The 22,501-nt window shown below is 43.6% G+C and overlaps 1 protein-coding gene across 3 annotated transcripts in view; it reads right to left on the minus strand.

Moving 5' to 3' along the window:
* Window positions 1-22,501, minus strand: part of TNR (tenascin R) — a 492,944-nt gene that overhangs the window by 17,176 nt on the left and 453,267 nt on the right. For all 3 annotated transcript variants that reach the window (XM_077278440.1, XM_077278441.1, XM_077278442.1), the window contains 3 exons: window positions 22,062-22,158; window positions 19,809-19,970; window positions 18,028-18,191 (listed from right to left, as the gene is read on the minus strand). In XM_077278440.1, coding sequence (XP_077134555.1) covers window positions 18,028-18,191; window positions 19,809-19,970; window positions 22,062-22,158 — 423 coding nt within the window. The remainder of the gene's footprint in view (window positions 1-18,027; window positions 18,192-19,808; window positions 19,971-22,061; window positions 22,159-22,501) is intronic.

Here is a 22,501-nt window from a genome sequence, read left to right on the forward strand (position 1 = left end):
ATCCACAGTACAGTCCTCCCCACACAGTATAATGCCCTTACAGCTCCCTAAACAATATGATGTTGTCACAAGACAGTCCCTCTGCCACATTGGTTGACTGCGGCGACATCATACTAACAGTATGAAACCCCCAAAGTTAGGAACACACTATGATGCCCCCACAGTAAAGGCTCAACTGCTCCACCATTGTTGAAATAGACACCAATTTAGGGAAATATGTTGCCATTTGGCACTGAGCTTCCCCAACTCTCAGGCAGTAAACCACTGTTTTCCAACAGCCAAAAGTCCGGATGGGGTCCACAGGCCGCTGTTTGCCTGAGTCTGACTTAGAAGGTCCCAATATGAAGATATGGGGGGGGTGTATTAAGTATACATATATGTCTGATGAAAAATCTGGTTCAGATCGAAAATGCATTGTCATAATTTGGATACATTAAAAGAAAAGTTACGGTACTTTATATCATAGCAAAAGCCACAATGGTATGTCAGGCCTGTAGTATGGAAGATCCAAAGATCACAGAGATCTTGCATTGGCTTATAACAGGGTCTTGTTTTGTTCATTATTTTGATGACAAGCACAACACCGCATGGTGAGATATTCTTATCATTAAATATGATGAAATCGCCCAATGAGCCTACTCAGTATCTTCATGTTTTCAAGGGCACCTATCTGAGATCCAGGTCTTTATCTTAGGATCACCTGATCCATAGTATCTTAATTAAACTCATCAGATGACCTAAGAAGGCAAAGAGAGAGGCCACATTATATGTTTGCTGTCTGCTTTGTCACCTAGTTAGTTTTAGCCATTTAATTTCTAGATGTTAAAGGCAATCTGCCAGGATGATTTTCCAAATAAAACTAGAGTTTTTGTAGTAATCTGATGTTCTTGTTCTGATAAATCAAGCTTTGAAGGCACATGCAAAATAACCTAGAAGTACATTGAGGGGTAGGGGTCAACGCATTCTGAGTGCATCTGCATGCCTCAATCCTCTTCCAGACTAATATGCATGTGGCTTCAAAGCTTGATTTCTCTAAATTTATTACAAAACAGTTATCATCTTTATTGTTGATCTAACACTATGACCTGTACAGAAATGCTACTAGATTCAGTTCCAAAACTGTCGTGACAGGTTCTCTTTAAAGGCCATTGTTCATTTGCTTTCTAAATGCAAAGTTAAGAAACTTTGTAAATAGTTTTCATATGAAATGTTCTGCCATGTTGCTGCTGCAGAGTGTCTATATCCTTTATCAAGCTGCAGGCCGAGTCCTCCATCACTCCCTGACGAAGCAACGTGTGAAACGCGCCTTGGTGTGTGCTGTGGCGGTGCCAGCATATGCAGCATGAACTCCGGTCAGTATCACCTGTCTTTAGAATTTATCCAGTATATCCTCTTGCTACTGACAATACTCCTTATGTGGATAATGATTGCTGACCATACTTTTGGTGGGGGTCTCTGGGATAGCAGTGAAGCAATAATATAATAACAAATCAGCAATAATGCATGTGCACGGCACTTTATATTTGTATTTATTTTCAGTATTGTAGTTTGGCTTCCCGGCTTTCCTAGTGTCCCACACTATAGGATTAAAATTCGTAGCATTTGCATCTGACAATTACTGGTGGTGTTGTGTATGCTGACCTGACCCCCTTGGTTTTTATTATATGTTTTTCTTTTTTTATTGTGTCTTGTCATATTGGTTTTAACATATTTGTCCTTGTTTGGTGACTATATTTAATAAAATGAAATGTAATATATCAAAATGATCTTTTGTTGTTATTATTTTTTTCAAGTAGTTTTTTTTACTCCTTGCTCAGTTCTGACTGCTCTCTCTACCCTTCTTTTAGTGTTAGAGATGGCAAAAGAGAGAGTATGGAGCATGGAGTATCTCAGGGAGGGTAAGGAGAACACTTTGATTTTGAGTATCATTCGAAATCCAGACCTTCATGGGATATTAAATTTGATTTACATTGATCATTGATATGTTTTATTGTTCTCAACACATTCCACTATGTAATGAATGAAGATTTGGATCTGGAATATTTTATTCAGTGATATCTAGGATGTGATATTTTAGTGTTCCCTTTATTTTTTTCGGCAGTGTATAGTAACAGGGCTCATTAAGAAGAACCAGGCAGGACAAATTTTGGTGAAGCCCACTAGGCAAGATATTTTTGGAAACCTCTTTCCCTTTTAGCCAATCTCTCAGCCTCAGTGGTCACATCCATATAGGCACGCATCACCTCTAAGGCCAGTGATTGACTTCAGCGGTCAATACTTTCTAACAGCATTGTAAATATACAAGAAAAATCTCTCATTCGGTTTCATTTAACACTGGGAAGCTTCACGACTAAGCACCCTGACTACAAGTACAGAACCACATGTCTTCGTAATGATGCAGAAATTTATAATGAGCAGTAACTCATATGAAACAGGTTAATTTGCTGTTAGATAATTCAGTAACAAACCACATTTTAATAAATAAAAAACAATCTAATCTTCCTGACTGTGTGGATTGGTAGATTTGTCAGTGTTAATAGATTTACTGCTCGTTGCTGATATATGATTCCGACCAGCAACACATCTTCCCGCTCCGTAATGCACCGGTATTTGATTAGCTGTTCAATGTTGCTGTGATGTTGATTTTCTGTAACTGGTTTATTCATCTTCTATAAATCAAATTATATCCTGGAAGATACATCAAGACTAGAGAAGCCGTATCAAATACCTGCCTTATTCTTAGTGCATTGTAACATAAAGATGAAGCTAAAGTGGAGTTTAAATGCAGAGATCTAAACTCAACTAACTAACCCCTTACCGCCACAGCCAATTTTCATTTTTGTACTTTCGTCTTTTCCTACTCTTCTTCCAAGAGCCATAACTTGTTTTTTATTTTTACGTTGACATAGCTGTATAAGAATGTAGGCCGAGTTGTACTTTTGCATGACACCATCCGTTTTAACACTCCATGTACCGAAAAATTGGAAAAAAAATCCAAGTGCGGAGAAATTGTGGAAAAAAAAGTGCAATTCTGTCATGGGTTTTGGGGTTTTATTTTTACAACATACATTCTGTAGTAAAATCATGATTTTCCAGGTCACTACGACTAGATACCAAACTTGGATAGCTTTTTTTTTTTTTTTTACTTAAGTGGAAGAAAAAAAAATCAAAAATTTGTAAAAAATAAAATAAAATTTTTGATTTGAGTTGCCATTTTCCGAGACCTATAACTTTTTTTATTTTTCTATGAATTGAGCTCTACTAGACCTCGTTTTTTGCATGACGAGTTTTTTTTATTGATCCAAATTTGGGTTTTGATATGCTTTTGTTGTATTTTGTTGGGGAAGAATAGTGATTGAAGAAACGCAATTCTTGCATTCTGATTTTTTCTCTTGTCATGTTTACTGGTAGATTTAATAAATGTAATATTTTGACAGATAAGACATTCATGAAAGCATCAATATCAAGTATGTTTATTTATTTTTTTACTTTCTTTGTATTCCTTTAATTTTAATGTGGGAAAAGAGGCTGATTTGAACTTAAGTATTTTTTTATTTTATTTTTTTATTTTTTTTTTTTAACATAATTTTTAGTCCTCTTAGTGGACTTTAACCTGTCATCATCTGATCGTTTACACTTTATACTGCAATATCAAAGCAGTGCATTATATAGTGTAAGGAAATGTGCACACATTGCGGATTTCCTGCGGATCCGCAGCGTTTTTTGCGGTGCAGAAACGCTGTAGATCCGCAAGTGATTTACAGTACAATGTAAATCAATGGTAAAAAAAAAATGCTGTGCCAATGGTGCGAAAAATTCCATGCAGAAACGCTGCGGATTAAAAGAAGTTAGCATGTCACTTCTTTTGTGTGGATCTGCAGCGTTTTTGTACCCATTCCATTATAGAAAAAAAGCAGTAAATCTGCAAAAAATCCACAGCAAAATCGCACAAAAAACGCATCAAATCCGCACCTGCGTTTTCTGCAAAGAGATGTAGAATCCGCACCAAAAATTCCTAAGCCTAATCCGCAACGTGTGCACATGGCCTAAGTCCTAGTCTCCTTTAAAGCTCAACTGATCTTCAGTGGTGGACCAAGATGGCAGTGAAGGAGACCTTCAGCAGGTTACTGGCTATCATAGTAACCCATCGGCTTTCCACACTCACATCACGAGGAAAAGATTGTCAACTGTCCAGAAGTCCCCAAGACAGTCCGTAAAAACAGGACCCTTTTTTCCCCACTGTGTGTATGCAGCGCCCCAGAGTCCTGGTCGTTGCAGTACTGTGGCTCCACCACTAAGGGGAGCCATGGTGCGTTCGATGGCACTGAAGGAGTTCCTCCAATCAGGTATCACAGACACCAATATGTTTCACAGCTGGGCCTCCGGGGGGAGCTAAGGGTGCTATTCATTAGGCCACTCCCCACCATAGTGGGTAAACTGGGGGTCAGGCAGGAAGTTAGTAGAGAAAGCTGACTGGATCGAACGAAGCAACACCTAGTGAGAGAGGGTGTTGTGGAGGAAGAGACAGTAGGGTCTCTGCCAGGGGTGGGATCCTGGCAGAGGCTTGGCATTGAAAGAACGTAACGGGACCGTGCCTGCTCAGAATAGCGGCGGTGCCCTAAGAAAGGATTAGAAGCGAGATAGATTGTGCTGAGTGAGAAACGAAATCAAGCAGAAGGAGAATACCAGCAGGGGTTTTGTTGAAAGAGGCAGCACCTTGCTGAGGCGCATTACCGGTGGCCGGAACGCCGAGGGAGTGGAATAATATACAGCTTTAAGCCATACTCCAAACAGCGGCAGGACAGTCAGTCTCAGGCGGGCTGTCTACCACATATCACCTATGAAGTCTTGGGGGGCAATTGCGGGAGAGGGGCGTCTCTAGGGTCCCGGAAGAACTCCAGGCCTACCTGACAAACGGGTGCCGTTCTTACTGTAACATCAGGAAGGGACGGAAGATTAGCAGAAGATCAGTTAATCGAGTTGTGAGGGAACTTAAGAAACAGACACAACAGTTGTGGGGTACTTTCCGTAAGCACAGCAGGGAAGGACTACAACACAAAGCGCTAAGAAGGAAGGCACAGATTTCCACCTGTGAGGGGAACTCTGGAGGTGCCATTGGACCGGCCGGACTTGCGCAGCCTGGTGGACCGGATTCCGGACTGAGGACCGAGAGATCTCCAGTAAAGAGGTAAAGAGACTGCAACCTGGTGTCCTCGTTATTTACCGCGACCTGCACCCCACAACTGCACCGCTACACCACCGTTATCACCACCTATTTCACCGGACGTCCCCCACTGACGGACAGGGCCACGGACCGGGTCTAGCCACCGTGACAACCCCAGGACTGAGATCCCAGAGGCCCGGCTCCGGGTACCCCTCGGCCCTGCGGCGGTGTGGGGGCGCTCCGCATGTACAAAAAACGTAAGGCGTCTGATTTTATTGAAGGTAAAGGAACTTATACTGATTATTTTTACTAATTATCATAATTTTACAGTTTACAGTGGATCACTGTTTTAACAAGGTGTGTACAATGACATCATTGCTTTAGCAAGCTGTGTACGATGACATCACTTTATTTATTATCTCTATATTGTAACTTTGCTTAATTACTGCTACTGTGGGATATGATTTTGAATATTTTCAGTCCTGTTTTTTCTGGAATAATCAGACAAACAAACCGGATAGCAGAAGGGTCAAATCCATACCGTTGGCCCCCTTCCCATGTCCGTATAATACCTGTACCGGTCTCATCAGTGCTTTGGATCAATGGGGCTTCCATTTTTTTCTGGTATTGCTTAAGATAAATCAACTTCAAAGCTTCTCCTAAACTTTGCAATGTTAAACACGGAAGGCACACGGATGGCACATGAATTTACGTGTTTTATACGGACCCCTAGATTTTTATTGGTCAATGTCATCCGTGCTGCTAGTAAAAAAATGGACACCTGGTCATATGTGGAGCACCATGGATTATGATGAGTACCGTGAAAAAATGGATGACACACGAACTGCAAATATGGACATGTGAAGGGGCCTTTAAGTGCTCATTTTTGGGGGCATTCTTGGGGGTATTGCTCGAATATTCCAAATTTGGTGTTTAAAATGTTTGCAAGTGTGAATATTACTGTCCTGTGATCCACATAGATATTGATGGGTGGTGATGGGACATATTAGTGCCCCCATCCTCATAATCATGGGGGTCCCATGGGATGTATAACTTCAAAGTGACTGAATTTATAGGCCCAAAATGTTATTCCAGATTATAGCAAAACATTATTTCTGCATGTTCAAATCAAGCCTAAGACTTGATTCCGTTTTTTTTACTACGTAATAAAATAATAAAATCTCTTCTCTTTGCCAGGCTCCTCGAGTTTTTTTTTTACTTTAAGGGTTACATGAGCAAACTAGAGGAACAAGAAAAAATTAATTTTAGAAAAAAAAATCAATATTAATATACTGTACATGGTAGAAACTCAACCGCTAGATCACAGAACATCTTATAATGCTGCCGGGGGGTCTTGCAAGGAAAAAGATATACTAGGCTAACAAAATAATAATTACAGCTATGTTTTGCCTCTTCCCAGCTATTCGTATAAGTTAATTACATACCCTGAAGTAAATGTCCACAACATTCTGTGTGATTAATTTATTAGTTTATCTGTATTGCTCATAGATACAAAGCTCCAAAATCATGCGGAGCCACAGAATTGAACTCATCACACAGAGAAGGATTCCTGCTCTTCATTTCTATATTAGTACACAGGCAGAAGTGGCCGCAGTTTGGCAGTAGTGTGGAGTAATGTGGATATTAATTCAACTCTGGAGTGAGGTAAAAGACTTGTTGGAAAGCTCAGCATAATCTTTCTATATCTACTTCTGCTTGTTTCCTCACTCTGCTCCTTACTCTTGCTCCCCTGCCTCTCCATAGAGTATAATAAGCTGTGTGACCTGATAACACAGTGAGATGACAACCTTATCAGAGCAAGACAGAAGAGACAGAATTGAGCTGGGTTTTTTTTTTCAGAGTAAAGGGTAAAGTCAAAAGGCGGAGAAATTGTTCATAAGTGGAGAAATATCTTATCAGAGTATTCTGATTCTATTGCAAAGTTTCTTATAATTGCCTCTATTATTGATTAATATGAACTTTTTTGAAGGTTCAGTTCTTCAGGTTTTCTACAGCCTCCAAAAGGAGCTTACTTTGTACTATTCTTAATGAGCTCAATGTAATAAGTAACACCTTAGCCATCAGTTCCAAACCTTTCCAGATCCACTGACAATCTCTTTACCTCCTGAACCATATGGATGGACATGTGACCACAGCAGACAAACATGTGTAATTGTGACCACTGCAGACAAACATATCAATGCTTAGCATATTCCATCTCAATGTAAAGTCAGTTAGGATGTACTATCTGGGACACCCGCCTATCATCCACTGATCAGCAGACAGAAACAATGGAAGACCTGCAGCTCCTTCAATGCTGCATCTGATACAAACACTTTGTGTTACTGCAGATCAGCCCTATTCTATTCTATTCTATTGAATGAGACTAATCTTGTAGTGAGCTGCAGTACCAAGTACCAGACACATTTGGATGTATGATAGTGCCACCATGGACCCTTCTTTCTACAGTACATACTAGGAGATGATACTGGCATCACCTCCCTGTGGTCACAAAATAAAATTTTGGAAAAACATTTTAATTTATGCCTTTCACATTTCCTAAATTGACTTTTATTATATTGGGTGAATGAGCCTTCACTTATCCAAAAGTTTCAGTATCATACAAATAGTGTAACCGTTCTTTAAAATTGCCATCCACTGCCATTTATTAATCCTGTGTTTTCATACTAAAATTCCCAGCTACAAGGGTTACCCACAGGATGAGTGATAACATTCAGATCGGTCGAGGTCCAACCGCTGACACTCCCATCAAGCGCCGTTGGATGAGTCAGTCCCATAAAGAAGGAATGGAGCTTCAATGAAACATGCACAATGCTGCTCCATTCGTGGAAAGGGCAAAACTATCCTATTCTAGCAATTGGTGGGGGTCTCAGCAGTCAGACCCCATTGATCTGAAAGTTATCATTGATGTAGAAATTATCACCCATCCATTGGAAAAGAGATAACTTCTCGTAACCGGAAGATCCTTAAGGTTAAAACGGCCACTAATTAAGATCACTTATTAAAAGAACAATTACTTAGAGAATTCTAAAAAACCACCTCTAAAAGACCACTTTAAAAAACCACCATTTAAAGACCACTTATTAAAAGACCACTTATTTAAAGACTACTAAATAACTGCATGTTACTTTCATACCACTCCAATAACCCCTGACTGTCATTCTCCCCTTTTCCCTTCTACTCATTCTCCAGGTCTCCTCCCGTGCTGCACCTACAGTCTTCACATTCTTAGGGCAGCACGGTGGCTCAGTGGTTAGCACTATTACTTTACAGCACTGGGGTCCTGCGTTCAAAACCCACCAAGAACAACATCTGCAAAAAGTTTGTATGTTCTCCTCGTGTTTGCGAGGGTTTCCACCATGTTCTCCAGTATCCTCCCACACTCCAATGACATACTGATAGGGAATCTAGATTGTGAGCCCCAATGGGGACAATGTCTGTGAGCCGCTGCACAATGTGATGGCGCTACTTAAGCAACGCATAATAATAAACGCTCTCCTTTTTCCTTCTCATTCTCTAGGTTTCCTCCCGTGCTGCACCTACATTCTGCACTGCCATAAAATGTCATAAACCTCCAAATATCCAATGTGTAATGACCAGAGGTCCGAATAAGATCCAGTGAGTCACAAACCAAGACTAAGGCAGAAATCTCCAACAGTTATTTACTCAAAGGCAAAATAAGTAAGGTAATATGGAGAATACTAAGGCAGATGCACCCAAAAGATACACTAATTCAGCAGCAGCTGAAATCACTGTGCCACTCCAAGGTCTCCTGAGAACTGTATACTCCAACAAACTAGTAATCAATTTACCTAACAGAACAACTCAATACAAGAACAAGTGTAAATTGAATGTAGTGTTATCAAGGGAGCCCCTGGAATGGCACACTGAGTATAACTTACACACATCTAATATTCAATACACCTCTAAAGTAATGATTAAACACTCTGAACAGGGATACCCGGGTATCTATGACTATGGTACCGTATCCGGAGATGGATCTCCTCTCAGGCAGGAATCCGCACAGGCTGCATCCAGTCCAAATCTTCAGCGCCAATAAGTTACAGCAAGCTCCTCTGTCTTGTCGGCCGATGCCGAGCCCAAACGCCGGGGACTTAGTTTAGTAGCCTCACGATGCTGTCTCTGCTTCTGTAGCTCCTAGAAATGCTCTCACAACAACCCGTCCGTCTCTATATCAGCAGTCTGTCCAAACTTGTTTCTCCACTCAATGCACAGGGACTCCACAGACTCTCAAATACGTACTGGGTTTTCAGTAAAGTCTCAGTCTTCCAAAATAAAAGGTTAGCTCTTCTCCAGAAAAGCGTTAGCAACAAAAAGTCTCTCACAGAGTTAATTCCTCTCAAAAGCTTTTTCTCCAACACACTCGCAGTAAATCCACACAGTCTCTTTCTATATCACTGCAGCTTCTTTTCTCTTCCCGCCTTTTTCTTCTCTGCTCTCACTTCCTTATCTGACACTTTACACACAGGACACCAGACCCCACCCACCAGCACACATTGTCTCCGGGAGCCTGGCAGTGTCTGTCCTTTGCTGCAGCAGGCAAAAACCACAGGGTCCTAGTGTTCTCTCAGTGGGACTACAGTTCACCCTCTTACATGCCACCCCACTAGAGGTTGGCGTCCTCGACATACCTTCCCACTCAAATTCATCCTGAGCATATCGCTGAGGCGGTATTCCTGCCGTAGATCGTGTAGTTCTCCTGAGTCCTACATCAACAGGTGCAACCCTAGAGGGAGCTAAAGTCTCTTCCGTGGTCGTGTTAGTGGGCGCAAGTGGAGTTGCCTCCTCCTGCGGCTCGATGTCCCGTGATACAGCGTCAGGACCAAGCAGTTGACCTGATGCGCTCTCCTCAACAGCATCCTCCACATCCCCAACATTCTCATCACACGAGGCCAGATTGGTCACAGGGGGCGAATAAGCAGGCGCTGGAGTAAGCACACCATCAAACTCAAGATCATTCAGAGTTCCCGCCCCTTGGGACATGGCCTCTGGCTCTAGGGGGATAGGCGCCGAATCTTCAAACCAGCACCGTTGTAGCATGTTATGGTGCAAATTACGGGTTGGCCCCCCTGTCCCCACCGGTTCGACCTCGTACACTGGAATCTCAGGATTCACCTGTTTTTTTTTATCAGATACGGTATCGCCTCCCATCGGTCACTCAGCTTTCCTGACCGTCGTTTTGTCCTCACCAACACTCTGTCTACCGGAGAGAACAATTCTGTTTGTACGGGTCGCGTGTCCCTATGGACCACCTGGCGAAGGCGGTCGCCCACCACCTGATGCACCACTCTCAACCGCCGCCGATGCTCTCGTACCCACTCGGATGCAGTCTGAAGGGGGGCGGAGGAGGGATCTGGCATGTTCAAATCCTCAATGTCTCGGCCAGGTCTACCAAACATCAACATGTGTGGTGAGTAACCAGTAGTACTGTGCACCCTGTTATTGTAATCCCACATCAATTCGGGGAGATACTCAGGCCAGCGTGTCTGTTGCTGACTCTCTAAGGACCTCAACATTTGCAACAAGGTCCGATTAAAACGCTCACACGCCCCGTTACCCTGAGGGTGGTAAGGTGTTGTTCTCGACTGCTCGATACCATAGACCTGGTGCAACTCCTTCATCAGCGTCCCCTGAAAGCAGGCCCCTTGATCTGAATGTACTCTCTGCGGACACCCGAACACTTGGAAGAAATGTCGGCACACGGCCTCAGCCGCCGACTTGGCCGTCTGATCTCTTGTCGGCACCGCTACAGCATACTTGGTAAAGTGATCTGTCATCACCAGGCAATAGGAGTACCCTGACGTAGAGTACCCTATCAACACGTAGTCAATCATGAGTAGCTCCAGTGGAGCTGAAGTCTTAATAGACTGTGTGGGAGCCCGCTGCTCAGGGCTTTTGTTGAGCCCACAAATTCGGCACTGCCGACACGCGTCGGCCACCATCCCTCCCAACTCAGGACAGTAGAGGACTCGCTGCAACCACTGAAGTGTCTTTTCACTTCCAAAATGGGCCCCCTTCTCATGCGCCTCACGAGCGACCACTGGACCCATCCCCACAGGAATTATCAGTTGGTACCGATGCTGCAGCTCCGATGGCAGGTACACCTTACGATACAAAAGACCTTGTTCCACACACAATTTATCCCATTGTTGAAGGAGTTTCATTCCTTCCATGGACAACTGAGCCTTGTCCTCTGCACTGGGCCAGACCTTGTTTTGTACCCAACGGCGCACAAGTGCAACATCCGGACACTCATCCTGGACTTTTGTCCAATCTGAGGGTGTTTTACCCAGGACACAGGGCATCCCGGTGGCCACCCCACTTGAGTGTACCACACTTTGGTATCTGCCCCAAAGCTGGAGTTTCAGTATCCTCAAGTTGTTCGTCAACATCTTCCCCTGATGACCCAAGGGGCACTCTTGACAATGCATCTGCATTGCCGTTTTCTCGACCAGAGCGGAATTTAATGCGGTAATTGAACTTGGCCAGTCTGGCGACCCACCGCTGCTCCAACGCTCCCAGTTTTGCATTCTCTAAGTGAGCTAGCGGGTTGTTATCTGTCATGACTAGCACCTCAGCTCCTGTTAGACACTCGGTGAAGCGTTCTGTCATTGCCCACACCAGGGCCAGCAATTCCAGCCAGAATGAGCTGTAGTTAGCCGGATTTCGCTCGGAGTCTCTTAAAGACCTGCTGCCATAAGAAATCACTCGCTCTCGGCCGTCCTGCACCTGTGCTAGTACTGCCCCCAACCCATGAAGACTACCATCGGTATACAACAAAAAAGGAGTGTCAAACCGGGCGTATGCCAGCAATGGGGCACTCGTTAGGGCGGTTTTCACTTCATCAAATGCCTTTTTCTGTAGGGGCCCCCATGGAATGGGGCGGTTTCGAGGACCCAGCGCTGTCTCTCTCAAAAGTTCGTTCAAGGGACTCACCACTTGCGAGAATTTAGGCACAAACCGCCGATAGTATCCTGCTAGGCCCAGGAAGGCCCGCACTTCTCGCAGGTCACAAGGAGGTGGCCACTCTTGTACCGCCTTAATCTTACTGGCTATAGGTAGTACCCCATCCGGGGTCACCAGATGCCCCAAATATTCAATCTGGTTTCGTAACAGTTGACATTTTTTTGGCTTTATTTTCAGGCCGTAGCTCTTGAGCCGCTGGAGAACTTGACGCAGCTTCTCCAGATGATCTTCAAATGAGGTTCCGAACACCACAATGTCGTCTAGATATATCAGGACTGATTCAAAATTTAGATCGCCTAAGCAATGTTCCATCAGGCATTGGAAGGTTCCCGGGGCGGTAGCGAGGCCAAAGGGCATCCGGTTGAACTCAAAGAGCCCCATTGGCAAGACAAACGCCGTCTTGGCCCGATCTTTTTCAGCCATTGGGACCTGCCAGTACCCGCTTGCCAAATCCAACGTTGAGAAATACTTGGCCCGACCCAGGGCCGACAGGGATTCTTCAATACGGGGTAAAGGATATGCGTCCCGTACGGTGTGGGCATTCAATTTTCGATAGTCCACACAAAATCGGAGTGTCCCATCCTTCTTGCGGACCAAGACTACAGGGGCCGCCCAGGGACTCCGGCTCTCTCGGATCACTTGGTTGTCCAGCATACTGGCCACCATGCTCTTCACCTCTTGATAGAGCGCCGGAGGAATTTGACGATATCTTTCTCTAATGGGTGGAGTATCCCCCGTTGGAATCTCATGCTCAATCGTCTGGGTACACCCGAAGTCCTCTCCATGTTGGGAAAAGGTCTCTTGATGTTCCCACAAAACTCTCTCCAACTGCTCCAACTGCACGGGGGTCAGCTTCTCCCGATCCACTCCCATCTGCTCCATGATCACATGACCATTCCATTCCTCCGTAGGAGGCTCAGTCCGGCCTACCTCGACCGCAAATGTCCAGGATGACTGTTGGTCTGGTCGCAGTTCGAATCCTGCATTTTCCGGCACCTTCTCTGCCGGCACAAACAGTTCAGCCAGTATGGTTCCAGCGGGAATTGCAACAGCTTCATCTAAAACATTGATGCATCGGACCGGCACTCGTCCATTCTTCACAATCGCCAAAGACCGGGCCACATGTACCTTTGCAAATGAGGAACTCTCTTGGGCGGGCTCAAGTAGCACTTCAAGCCCATTCAATCTCTGTGCAGCTCCCACCGGCAGCATTAAGAGTTCCTCTTGTCTGGGTCCCAGCAGGATCGGGGCCCACGATGGCACTCGGACCCGGCCCACCCGGCCGCCTGGGACCGCACTTTTCAGCAAGTCGCAACTCAGCACTAGACGGTGTAAAATTCTCTGTGTGGGTCGGTGTCTTGTTGCACGGGCCCAGTATCGGGGTCCTTCACTGGCATACATCTGGTGATTCAAGTCTCGCAGCACGTTCATTCCGAGCGTCACCTCCATCCCTCTTCTAGGGGGGTGATCCACCAGTACTACCCCTTTCTGCCCCAGCTCTTGACCAAACTTTTTTAGCTGCATCCACACGATCCCCTTGACTGACAGTTGACCATTATTTGCGGCCGTCAGTCGTATCACTCGGCCATCCTCGAATCACTAGTCGACTGAAGTATCTCTCATATACTTCTAGAGGCATTATAGTACATTCGGATCCTGTGTCAACCAAGCACCTCATCTTCCGCCCTTCAAACTCTGCTTCTATCACTGGACTACATGCAAACAAATCTTGTTCATCCTGTCGAGGGCTTTGTGCGGGTGGGGCCGCTGCTGCTTGCCCTCTCATGGCAGCGGCCAGAAGTTTAAAGCCGGCGACAGGGTTTCTGGGGCTGCAAGCGTCCGGCAGTAAGGAGAGATGTGTCCCTGGCGCCCACACTTCCAGCAGGTGATTGTTCCTCGTGGACAAGGGCTTGACTCATTCTGATAGGACGACCTGGCCATCTGTGGGGTCACTGTTCCAGGGGGTGGGGCAGGAGGCCCCGTGAGGGGGTAGAGGTGGGACCAACTGTCAGTTGAGACAATTTCAGCTTCAACTCCTTCACCTCAGCACGCAAAGCTTGTACCACGCTTACCAGCCCCTCTCCCCCTGACCCTGATGACCCACCTTCCTCCAGCTGGGCACTGTTCACTGACCCCTCGGGCACATGGGCAGATTTCTCTTCCCTTTCCACTGCAGCTCGGTAAATCTGCCAGAAAGATAATTCTGGTGCAACCCGGGCCATTTCCAACAGTTTATCCCGGAGAAGTCTATTGGCTAAATCGGTGATGAATTGATCCCAGAGCAAGCGGTCTACCTCCCGGAAAGCCCCCATGGCTCCCGGGTCTAGTCGCTGCATCTCATTCAAAGTCTCTTGCAAGATATTAGAGTACTGCATCAGGGACTCACACTCTCTCTGGGGACGATTAAAGAATAGGGACCGAAGCTGGGCCACACGCGCTCGGCCCCCCAAACTCCCCTCTAACAGTTCCAAAATCTTTTCTAACGTATCCCTCTCGGATTCTGGGCGCACCATCACCATACGCCTAATATCGCCCTCCAGTGCATTTAATGCCAGCTCAGCGCGTAACGCGGGGGTCAAATTACACATGCGCAGAATACTCCGGATCCTCCCGGCCCAATCTTGCAATGCCATATTGCGCCCATCGTATTTCGGCATGTGCTGAAGTAAAGCTCCTACAGGCACATACCCTCCCGGAGTCGCCGCGGCTGCCAGGGGAACCCCAACCCTCGAGGAGGATGCGGATACAGCGGGGTCATTTCTACCCTCGCCTTCGTCCATGACAAACACTGGATCCTGCCGACTACGCCAAAAAAATGTAATGAGCAGAGGTCCGAATAAGATCCAGTGAGTCACAAACCAAGACTAAGGCAGAAATCTCCAACAGTTATTTACTCAAAGGCAAAATAAGTAAGGTAATATGGAGAATACTAAGGCAGATGCACCCAAAAGATACACTAATTCAGCAGCAGCTGAAATCACTGTGCCACTCCAAGGTCTCCTGAGAACTGTATACTCCAACAAACTAGTAATCAATTTACCTAACAGAACAACTCAATACAAGAACAAGTGTAAATTGAATGTAGTGTTATCAAGGGAGCCCCTGGAATGGCACACTGAGTATAACTTACACACATCTAATATTCAATACACCTCTAAAGTAACGATTAAACACTCTGAACAGGGATACCCGGGTATCTATGACTATGGTACCGTTTCCTGAGATGGATCTCCTCTCAGGCAGGAATCCGCACAGGCTGCAGCCAGTCCAAATCTTCAGCGCCAATAAGTTACAGCAAGCTCCTCTGTCTTGTCGGCCGATGCCGAGCCCAAACGCCGGGGACTTAGTTTAGTGGCCTCACGATGCTGTCTCTGCTTCTGTAGCTCCTAGAAATGCTCTCACAACAACCCGTCCATCTCTATATCAGCAGTCTGTCCAAACTTGTTTCTCCACTCAATGCACAGGGACTCCAGAGACTCTCAATACGTACTGGGTTTTCAGTAAAGTCTCAGTCTTCCAAAATAAAAGGTTAGCTCTTCTCCAGAAAAATGTTAGCAACAAAAAGTCTCTCACAGAGTTAATTCCTCTCAAAAGCTTTTTCTCCAACACTCGCAGTAAATCCACACAGTCTCTTTCTATATCACTGCAGCTTCTTTTCTCTTCCCGCCTTTTTCTTCTCTGCTCTCACTTCCTTATCTGACACTTTACACACAGGACACCAGACCCCACCCACCAGCACACATTGTCTCCGGGAGCCTGGCAGTGTCTGTCCTTTGCTGCAGCAGGCAAAAACCACAGGGTCCTAGCGTTCTCTCAGTGGGACTACAGTTCACCCTCTTACACAATGTTGAAGAAACACACAGAAGATCTTCAGAGGCCATTCTTAATATCAATCCTGTTTGATAGCAATATCTTTTGCTCATAGTCTTCCATATAAAAGTATGCGTAAAATTACAGGATAACTCCTCTGCTGTATTTTTCTACGACCGTAACCCTAATCATAACAAATACCATGATGTACCTGGGCGCGTACAGTATACAGACGCCGAGGGGAAGTATTTTCCAGATTTTCACCTTTTTTTCATTTTCATGTACGGTTATCTTTTAATGAAAAAAACATCTCGATGAAACATGTAATATCATTTTGGCTTTCTATCTATTAAGAAGTGTATTTGTAACGCAGGATATGAATCTGAAGCAAACAATCTTTCTGCTCTGTGATGTAGGAGATTGCAAATGAGCAGAGCAAGAAAGTACCAAGACCTCAAATGTTAATCATTTCTTTTAAATCTTCACTTTGCAGCCCTGGCTCCCCACCAAGATGCAAACTATTCTTAATATTCTTTTTTTTCAATGTTCTTGCCTTGATTTGCCTGCAGATATTTTAAGCCATTTATATTCCCTGTTTGATAAATATATATTTTTTTATTTGCATTAATGCTGTTTTTTTTTTTCTGGCTTTAGGTCATAGGTTTCTTCTTAAAGGGCATGGACTCTATTTTTTACTTAAATGCTTTTGGTTTAAAATTAACTTTTGCATTTTGGTTTCATTCTAAATTTTGCACAGTTCTATAACGTCTGTGTTGAACTGCCTATTGCTGACTGCAAAAATAATTATGGATTAACTAATTATCTGCTGCAGATCTAGCAGTTCTCTGAATGTTGAACTCTGCATAACCCCGCCCACACCGCTGATTGGCTGCTTTCTATGCACACAGTGCATAGGCAGAAAGCAGCCAATCAGTGATTTTTATCAAAACAAATACAGCTCATAGTCAGTAAGTGACACATCGTTGGAATCAGGCTCTTTGTCTCTACATTATGCTGCTCTCAGATTAGGTGCCCCCCAAAAAAATCTACTGACCGATTCCCTTTAAAAATCAAACAGTGCAACATTTTTAATGAAACCCAATTGCAAAAACGTTTCATTGTCCAAAATTCATGTATTTAAGGAATAAAAAAGCCTCAATCAAATGGCAGACCCTTCTAAGAAGCAGCACAGCATCAGGTATTTCCTATATCCCTTTACTAATTGAAGCCTGTGCTAGAACCTTGTGATATTTGTAGGACGTTGTAACATCAGTCAATGCCTTTAATAAGGTGCTTACATCCACTTTCAAAGGAGCTGTAGTTGAATGTTAGAAGTATCCTAAATAATTTAGTCCAAGACTCAGATATTTATAACTTATCTGTAGGACATCCGGCGCCCTCCGCTGATCGTCAGTGCACAATGTAGGGAACTAGAACAATATGTTCCGCACACTGCCTACTGGCTGGTTCTTGGGTTCTGCTGCTTAGCTGCAGCACAAAAATAATCACTAGAATCTGTTGTTGATGACTTATCCTACAAATCCTGGAGATACCTTAAAGATCAGCAGATCATATTCTGTATGGATCCTCGGTGATCACCTGTACTCAGCAGCAAGTGTTTATTTTTCCTGCAGTGCCCCCACAGGGCAATTGAAGTATTACACAATTGACATTAAATTCAATGGACTATTCACAAAATGCATAGACATTCTGGGCCCGATAAAGACAGATATTCCTAGGGTAAGAGCACATGACGTAATTTTCAGGTGGTCAAACCCAAGTAGTTTTTCAAGAAAAAGAGGTGTTAAAAAAACACCACTGTTTTTCTTTTCCTTTTCTTTTGGTTACTTTTATTGCACTTTTTCAACAGTTTTTTCTTTAGTAGTATTTCTTGCACTGTTATGGCATTCTTTTTGCTATTGTTTTTTGGACGTTTTTATATATATGGTGTAGTGCATATATACATCTGTCTATTTCCAGCTGATAAGAGCAGACAGCTCATCTTCTATACCAAAGCATGACTCACAAGCCTTGTGGCCCCCTACCTGGCTGTGTCTTGACTCTCCATATTTGCCGTTGAGGTTAGTGCGGTGACAGTTCTTGTACCACCAGGCTCCTCTATACGATGAGGCACAATTTGTTACAGCAACATCATTGTCTCTGTCCTTGGTAGAGAATGGGCGCCCCTGGTGGTAGGTAAGGGAATCGCCTTTGAAAAAAAGATAAAGATACTTAAAATCACTTCTTTACTTGTAGTGAAATTCTGTAGTTTCCTTATCATGAGACATGAAGAAAAAATAATTACTCAATCTGCACATTACAGCAAGGTTTACTTGGGCCAAAAAAAGCACACTTTTATAACTAGATGTTGGGACGCATTTTTGGACTTCTGTACAATGAGGATGTTCCTGCCTTAGGATAAGAAAAATATGACTGCTCTTTTCTAAAACTTGCCACAGGTTGTGTGAGGTATTGCAGTTCAGCCTCATTCACTTCAAAGGATCATTAATATTGCTCAGTGATGGAAACAGAATGACCTCATAGGAAGATAATGACAATCAGAGCAAGATTTTTATCGATCCCTCTCCTGCCAATGGTCTGGGACACATATGTAGACATGGACATTAAACATAGAAGCAGAAATGTATTTTCATATATATTATAAAACGCCTTTTGCTTTATGCTCTGCATTTTGGCTTTCAAATAAAGTTGTATTTTATATTTACTCTTTTTTCGTTTGCCAAAATCTGTCCATTTTTGTGTCTAGCAAGGAACAAATCTTACGAAATTTGAATTTACCAGGTTTCCTTTTTGGTCAGAAAATTCAATCTGCATTACTGTGCATCTCAGGTCCTTGCTTAGTCCTCTGCTGGCTGGCAGGCTCGGTCCTCCTCTGGCTCGCTTGGTTCACCACTGGCTCGCTTGGTCCTCTGCTGGTTCGCTTGGTCCACCACTGGCTCGCTCGGTCCTCTGCTGGTTCGCTTGGTTCACCACTGGCTCGCTCGGTCCTCTGCTGGTTCGCTTGGTCCACCACTGGCTCGCTCAGTCCTCTGCTGGTTCGCTTGGTTCACCACTGGCTCGCTTGGTTCTCTGCTGGTATGCTTGGTTCACCACTGGCTCGCTTGGTTCTCTGCTAGTATGCTTGGTTCACCACTGGTTCGCTTGGTCCTCCACTGGTTCACTTTCTGCCTTCGTCTATGGTTTTCCCTCACTCCTGTCTTCACTTTTTGATGCTTCGGAAGATACCTGTCCCTCAAGCAGCATCATGACATCTTGTGAATCCGAATTACATGAACTTATGACGTTCATTGCTTGAGGCTTAGTCAAGTGTCGGAGACACCAAAAAGTGAAGACAGAAGAGAATATCGAAGTCGGAGGTAGGGAGAGAGCCAGCGGAAGACCGAGCGGAGGACTGGGGTGCCAGAATGGTGAAGGGCGTGATGAGTATAATGTTTTTTTTTTTATTATTTCACCCCCCTTCCAGAAAGAGGAATCAAGCAAAATAGTAGCTGGCTGGCCTTTTACTTGATTCGAGCGAATCGAATTGCGAAAAATTCAGGGAACTGACAAATCCAAATTTTGAGAAATCGAAAGTGATTTCAATCAGTCTGGAATCAATTCGCTCATAACTAGTTGGATCAAGTATTGCAGCTCAGTCACATTCAGGCAAATGTGACTGAGATGCAGTACCAGACACAGCCATGGACAAGAGTGGCGCTGTTTCTGCAAGTAACTAGATGCTTACTTCTGATTTCATATAAGCCCTTACCATGAACAATAACACATACAAATCACATTACATTTTCAATCCCCATAGTCGTTATACCTGAGGTTCCGTTGTACTCCCCAATGCGCAGTTTGTACATACTGCGCGGATCCCCCACATAAAACTTGTTGTAATACGCATACACAGACTCTTGGCCCTCTCGCATATCGATTCTGAGCTCATAGCGTCCCTGGGAAGTTATCAGGTGGAGGGTATCCAGCCCTGCAGGAGAAGAAACATGGAATAATTGTCCTTCAGATGTTCCAACAAGTCTTTTCACAACTTTTCTTCTAAATGTGTTTGTTCATATCTAATTTGCATCTATCATTAGAATATTAAAAAAAAAATCCTGGGATATATACATCATAATGGAGATGTAATTTTACCCAGAAAAGTCTCGGAATAATAAAATTGTATTACTATTATTAAGCCTGATGTGCGGGAGCATCTCTCTGCAGAATAGTAATATTAATAATAGCTGTCTTAGGCTTTACTGTTGCCAGCTTTCAAAACGGGAAAGTAATTATAGCTGATGTGGCATCTGACTGTCTCATTCTTGTCACTCGCACGGAACAATATTCCCTTTTCCCTGTCCTCTTGCAGAGCTGTATTTCATATGAGGTTAGTACAAATTTGGGGGTGGAAAAATGCCTTCAAGGGGAGCTGCGTCTCTGAAAATAAATCATCCTTATCTCTTCTGGATAAAGAAAGGTCACAATTCATATTGAAGTGCACAGTTTTACTCATCTGATATGTTGGTCACATACAGGCATCATTTCATAAAAAAAAATATATGGTATGTTCGATAGGACATTACTTACGGTGAGCTCAAAGTATGTGGACTGATGATCAATGTGATAAAAATGTAACTGAACTGTTTTTTTTTTTCAATTATTGATCAGACTTTTCCAAATTATGAATGTTTGTAATATACTCCTTTACTTTATTTTGTTTCGTTCTCTCTCAAACACCATTCTGAAAGTACTGTTTTATCTGATTAGTTTAAGCTTCTTTAGTGGTTACTTTGAACTGTTCCTCTAGCAAGAATCCACGCTCAAACACTATTTACAAACACTCTCCTTGTCTGAGCATGTCGGGGTGGAGCAGAAGCTCACACAGGGAGAGTGGTTGTAAATAGGTTTTGAATGTGGATTCTTGCTAGAGCAGCCGTTTGAAGAAGCTACTAAAGGAGCCTGAGCTAGGCAGCTAAAACAGCACTTTCGGCAATAGGGTAATGGTAATGGCGTATATTACAAAAGATTCATAACTTTGCAAAGATTTGTCACTAATTAAATAAACAAAAAAAGCTTAGTTACTCTTTAAGGAATGGACAGACACCAACCTCAAGTCCTATACTCACATTACTGCAATTCTAATGTTTATGGAGTATATATAAAATAATAGTGTGCCATACCATGATGCCGTCACCCATTAAAAGCATGCTCTATTTTACTGCTGTCTTCTTAAAGAGAACATATTAGAAAATTACATATTGTTTAAGTGAAGGTTTTTGTTAAATATAGAGTTAACAGAATAAACTTGACTACAAATTTCTCAAAAGATATGAATGGTGGAGACCAAATGGCATAAATTAGCCCCAAAAAACAAACACTTATGTTCACCTTTACTAATCTGTTCTTTTGCCCCAGTGTAGGACTGGGTTGCCAAAGACACACCAATAACATTGACTTCTGGGGCCCACTGTTCTACCACATGCAAAAATTACCTGACCCTAGTACACAAATTTACTTTTGCTTCAATGTAGTATTACATTTTGCAAGCTTACACCTTATATCAATTTCTTTAAGTAAGCAATCAGTCTTAAAATAGTGAAGAATGCAGGCAATGGTAGTGGCATTTTTTTTTTTGCTTGACAACCCCTTATTATTAGCCCTTGCGTGCTGCCTAAATGAAAAAAAAAATCTATATTTGCCTCCCAGACCAGCCCTGTGTCCCCCGCCGGCCTCCTGCCATAATATATCACATGATTGCTGCAGCCAATCAGTGGCCATGTTTCTTCTGCTTCTCCAGCTCCTGAGTCTTCACCATAATCCAGCACCCAACATGTGATGTTCATGTACGTCACACATTGTGAAAGGCGTAAAAAAGGGAATTTCTGTATAGATTAAAGAGTGGACCCTCAGAGTTATCTCCGATGGGCTCAAGGAATCTAAATCCAACACTGATGATGAGGGTCTTATTACCCTTTTAGACCTTTCAATATTACTGATGTTTTTGACCTACATCAGATTTGCCTGGGGATACTTGCAGCTTGATAGGTATATCAGTATGTATTACTGAAATGCTACTTACCCAGCCAAAACTCATCCTCAAGGTTCCCAAAACCAACGCGATAGTCAGCCCACTTACGGAAGAAATCTGTAAGTCCGTTCTGACGTCTTTGAAGCACCTGAAAGGAATGGAAGCCATGTTCAGAAACATAAGGAAGCAAAAAAGATGACGCGGTCTTTAGGAGCGCTGAGGCAAGAAGGGTAAAAAAGTTAAAATTAAAAAGGCACAAACCTTTATTAAAATATATAACAGTCCACAATGCGTTTCGATAGCAGTACGCTATCTTCCTCAGGCGGTATAAGCACCTGCGATCACGTGACTCCAACACCTCCACCCCACGGTCACTGCCTCCAGCAGGAAGAGTCGTTCAGCACGGAGTTTTGTCTCCCTCAACTCTCCGATTTCACTGGGGTTATGCAGGGGAGCATAACCCCAGAAGGTTAGTGGCCCTTTGGCTATCC

Source organism: Ranitomeya variabilis, chromosome 8 (assembly GCF_051348905.1).
Source record: "Ranitomeya variabilis isolate aRanVar5 chromosome 8, aRanVar5.hap1, whole genome shotgun sequence".
Classification (NCBI taxonomy): domain Eukaryota; kingdom Metazoa; phylum Chordata; class Amphibia; order Anura; family Dendrobatidae; genus Ranitomeya; species Ranitomeya variabilis.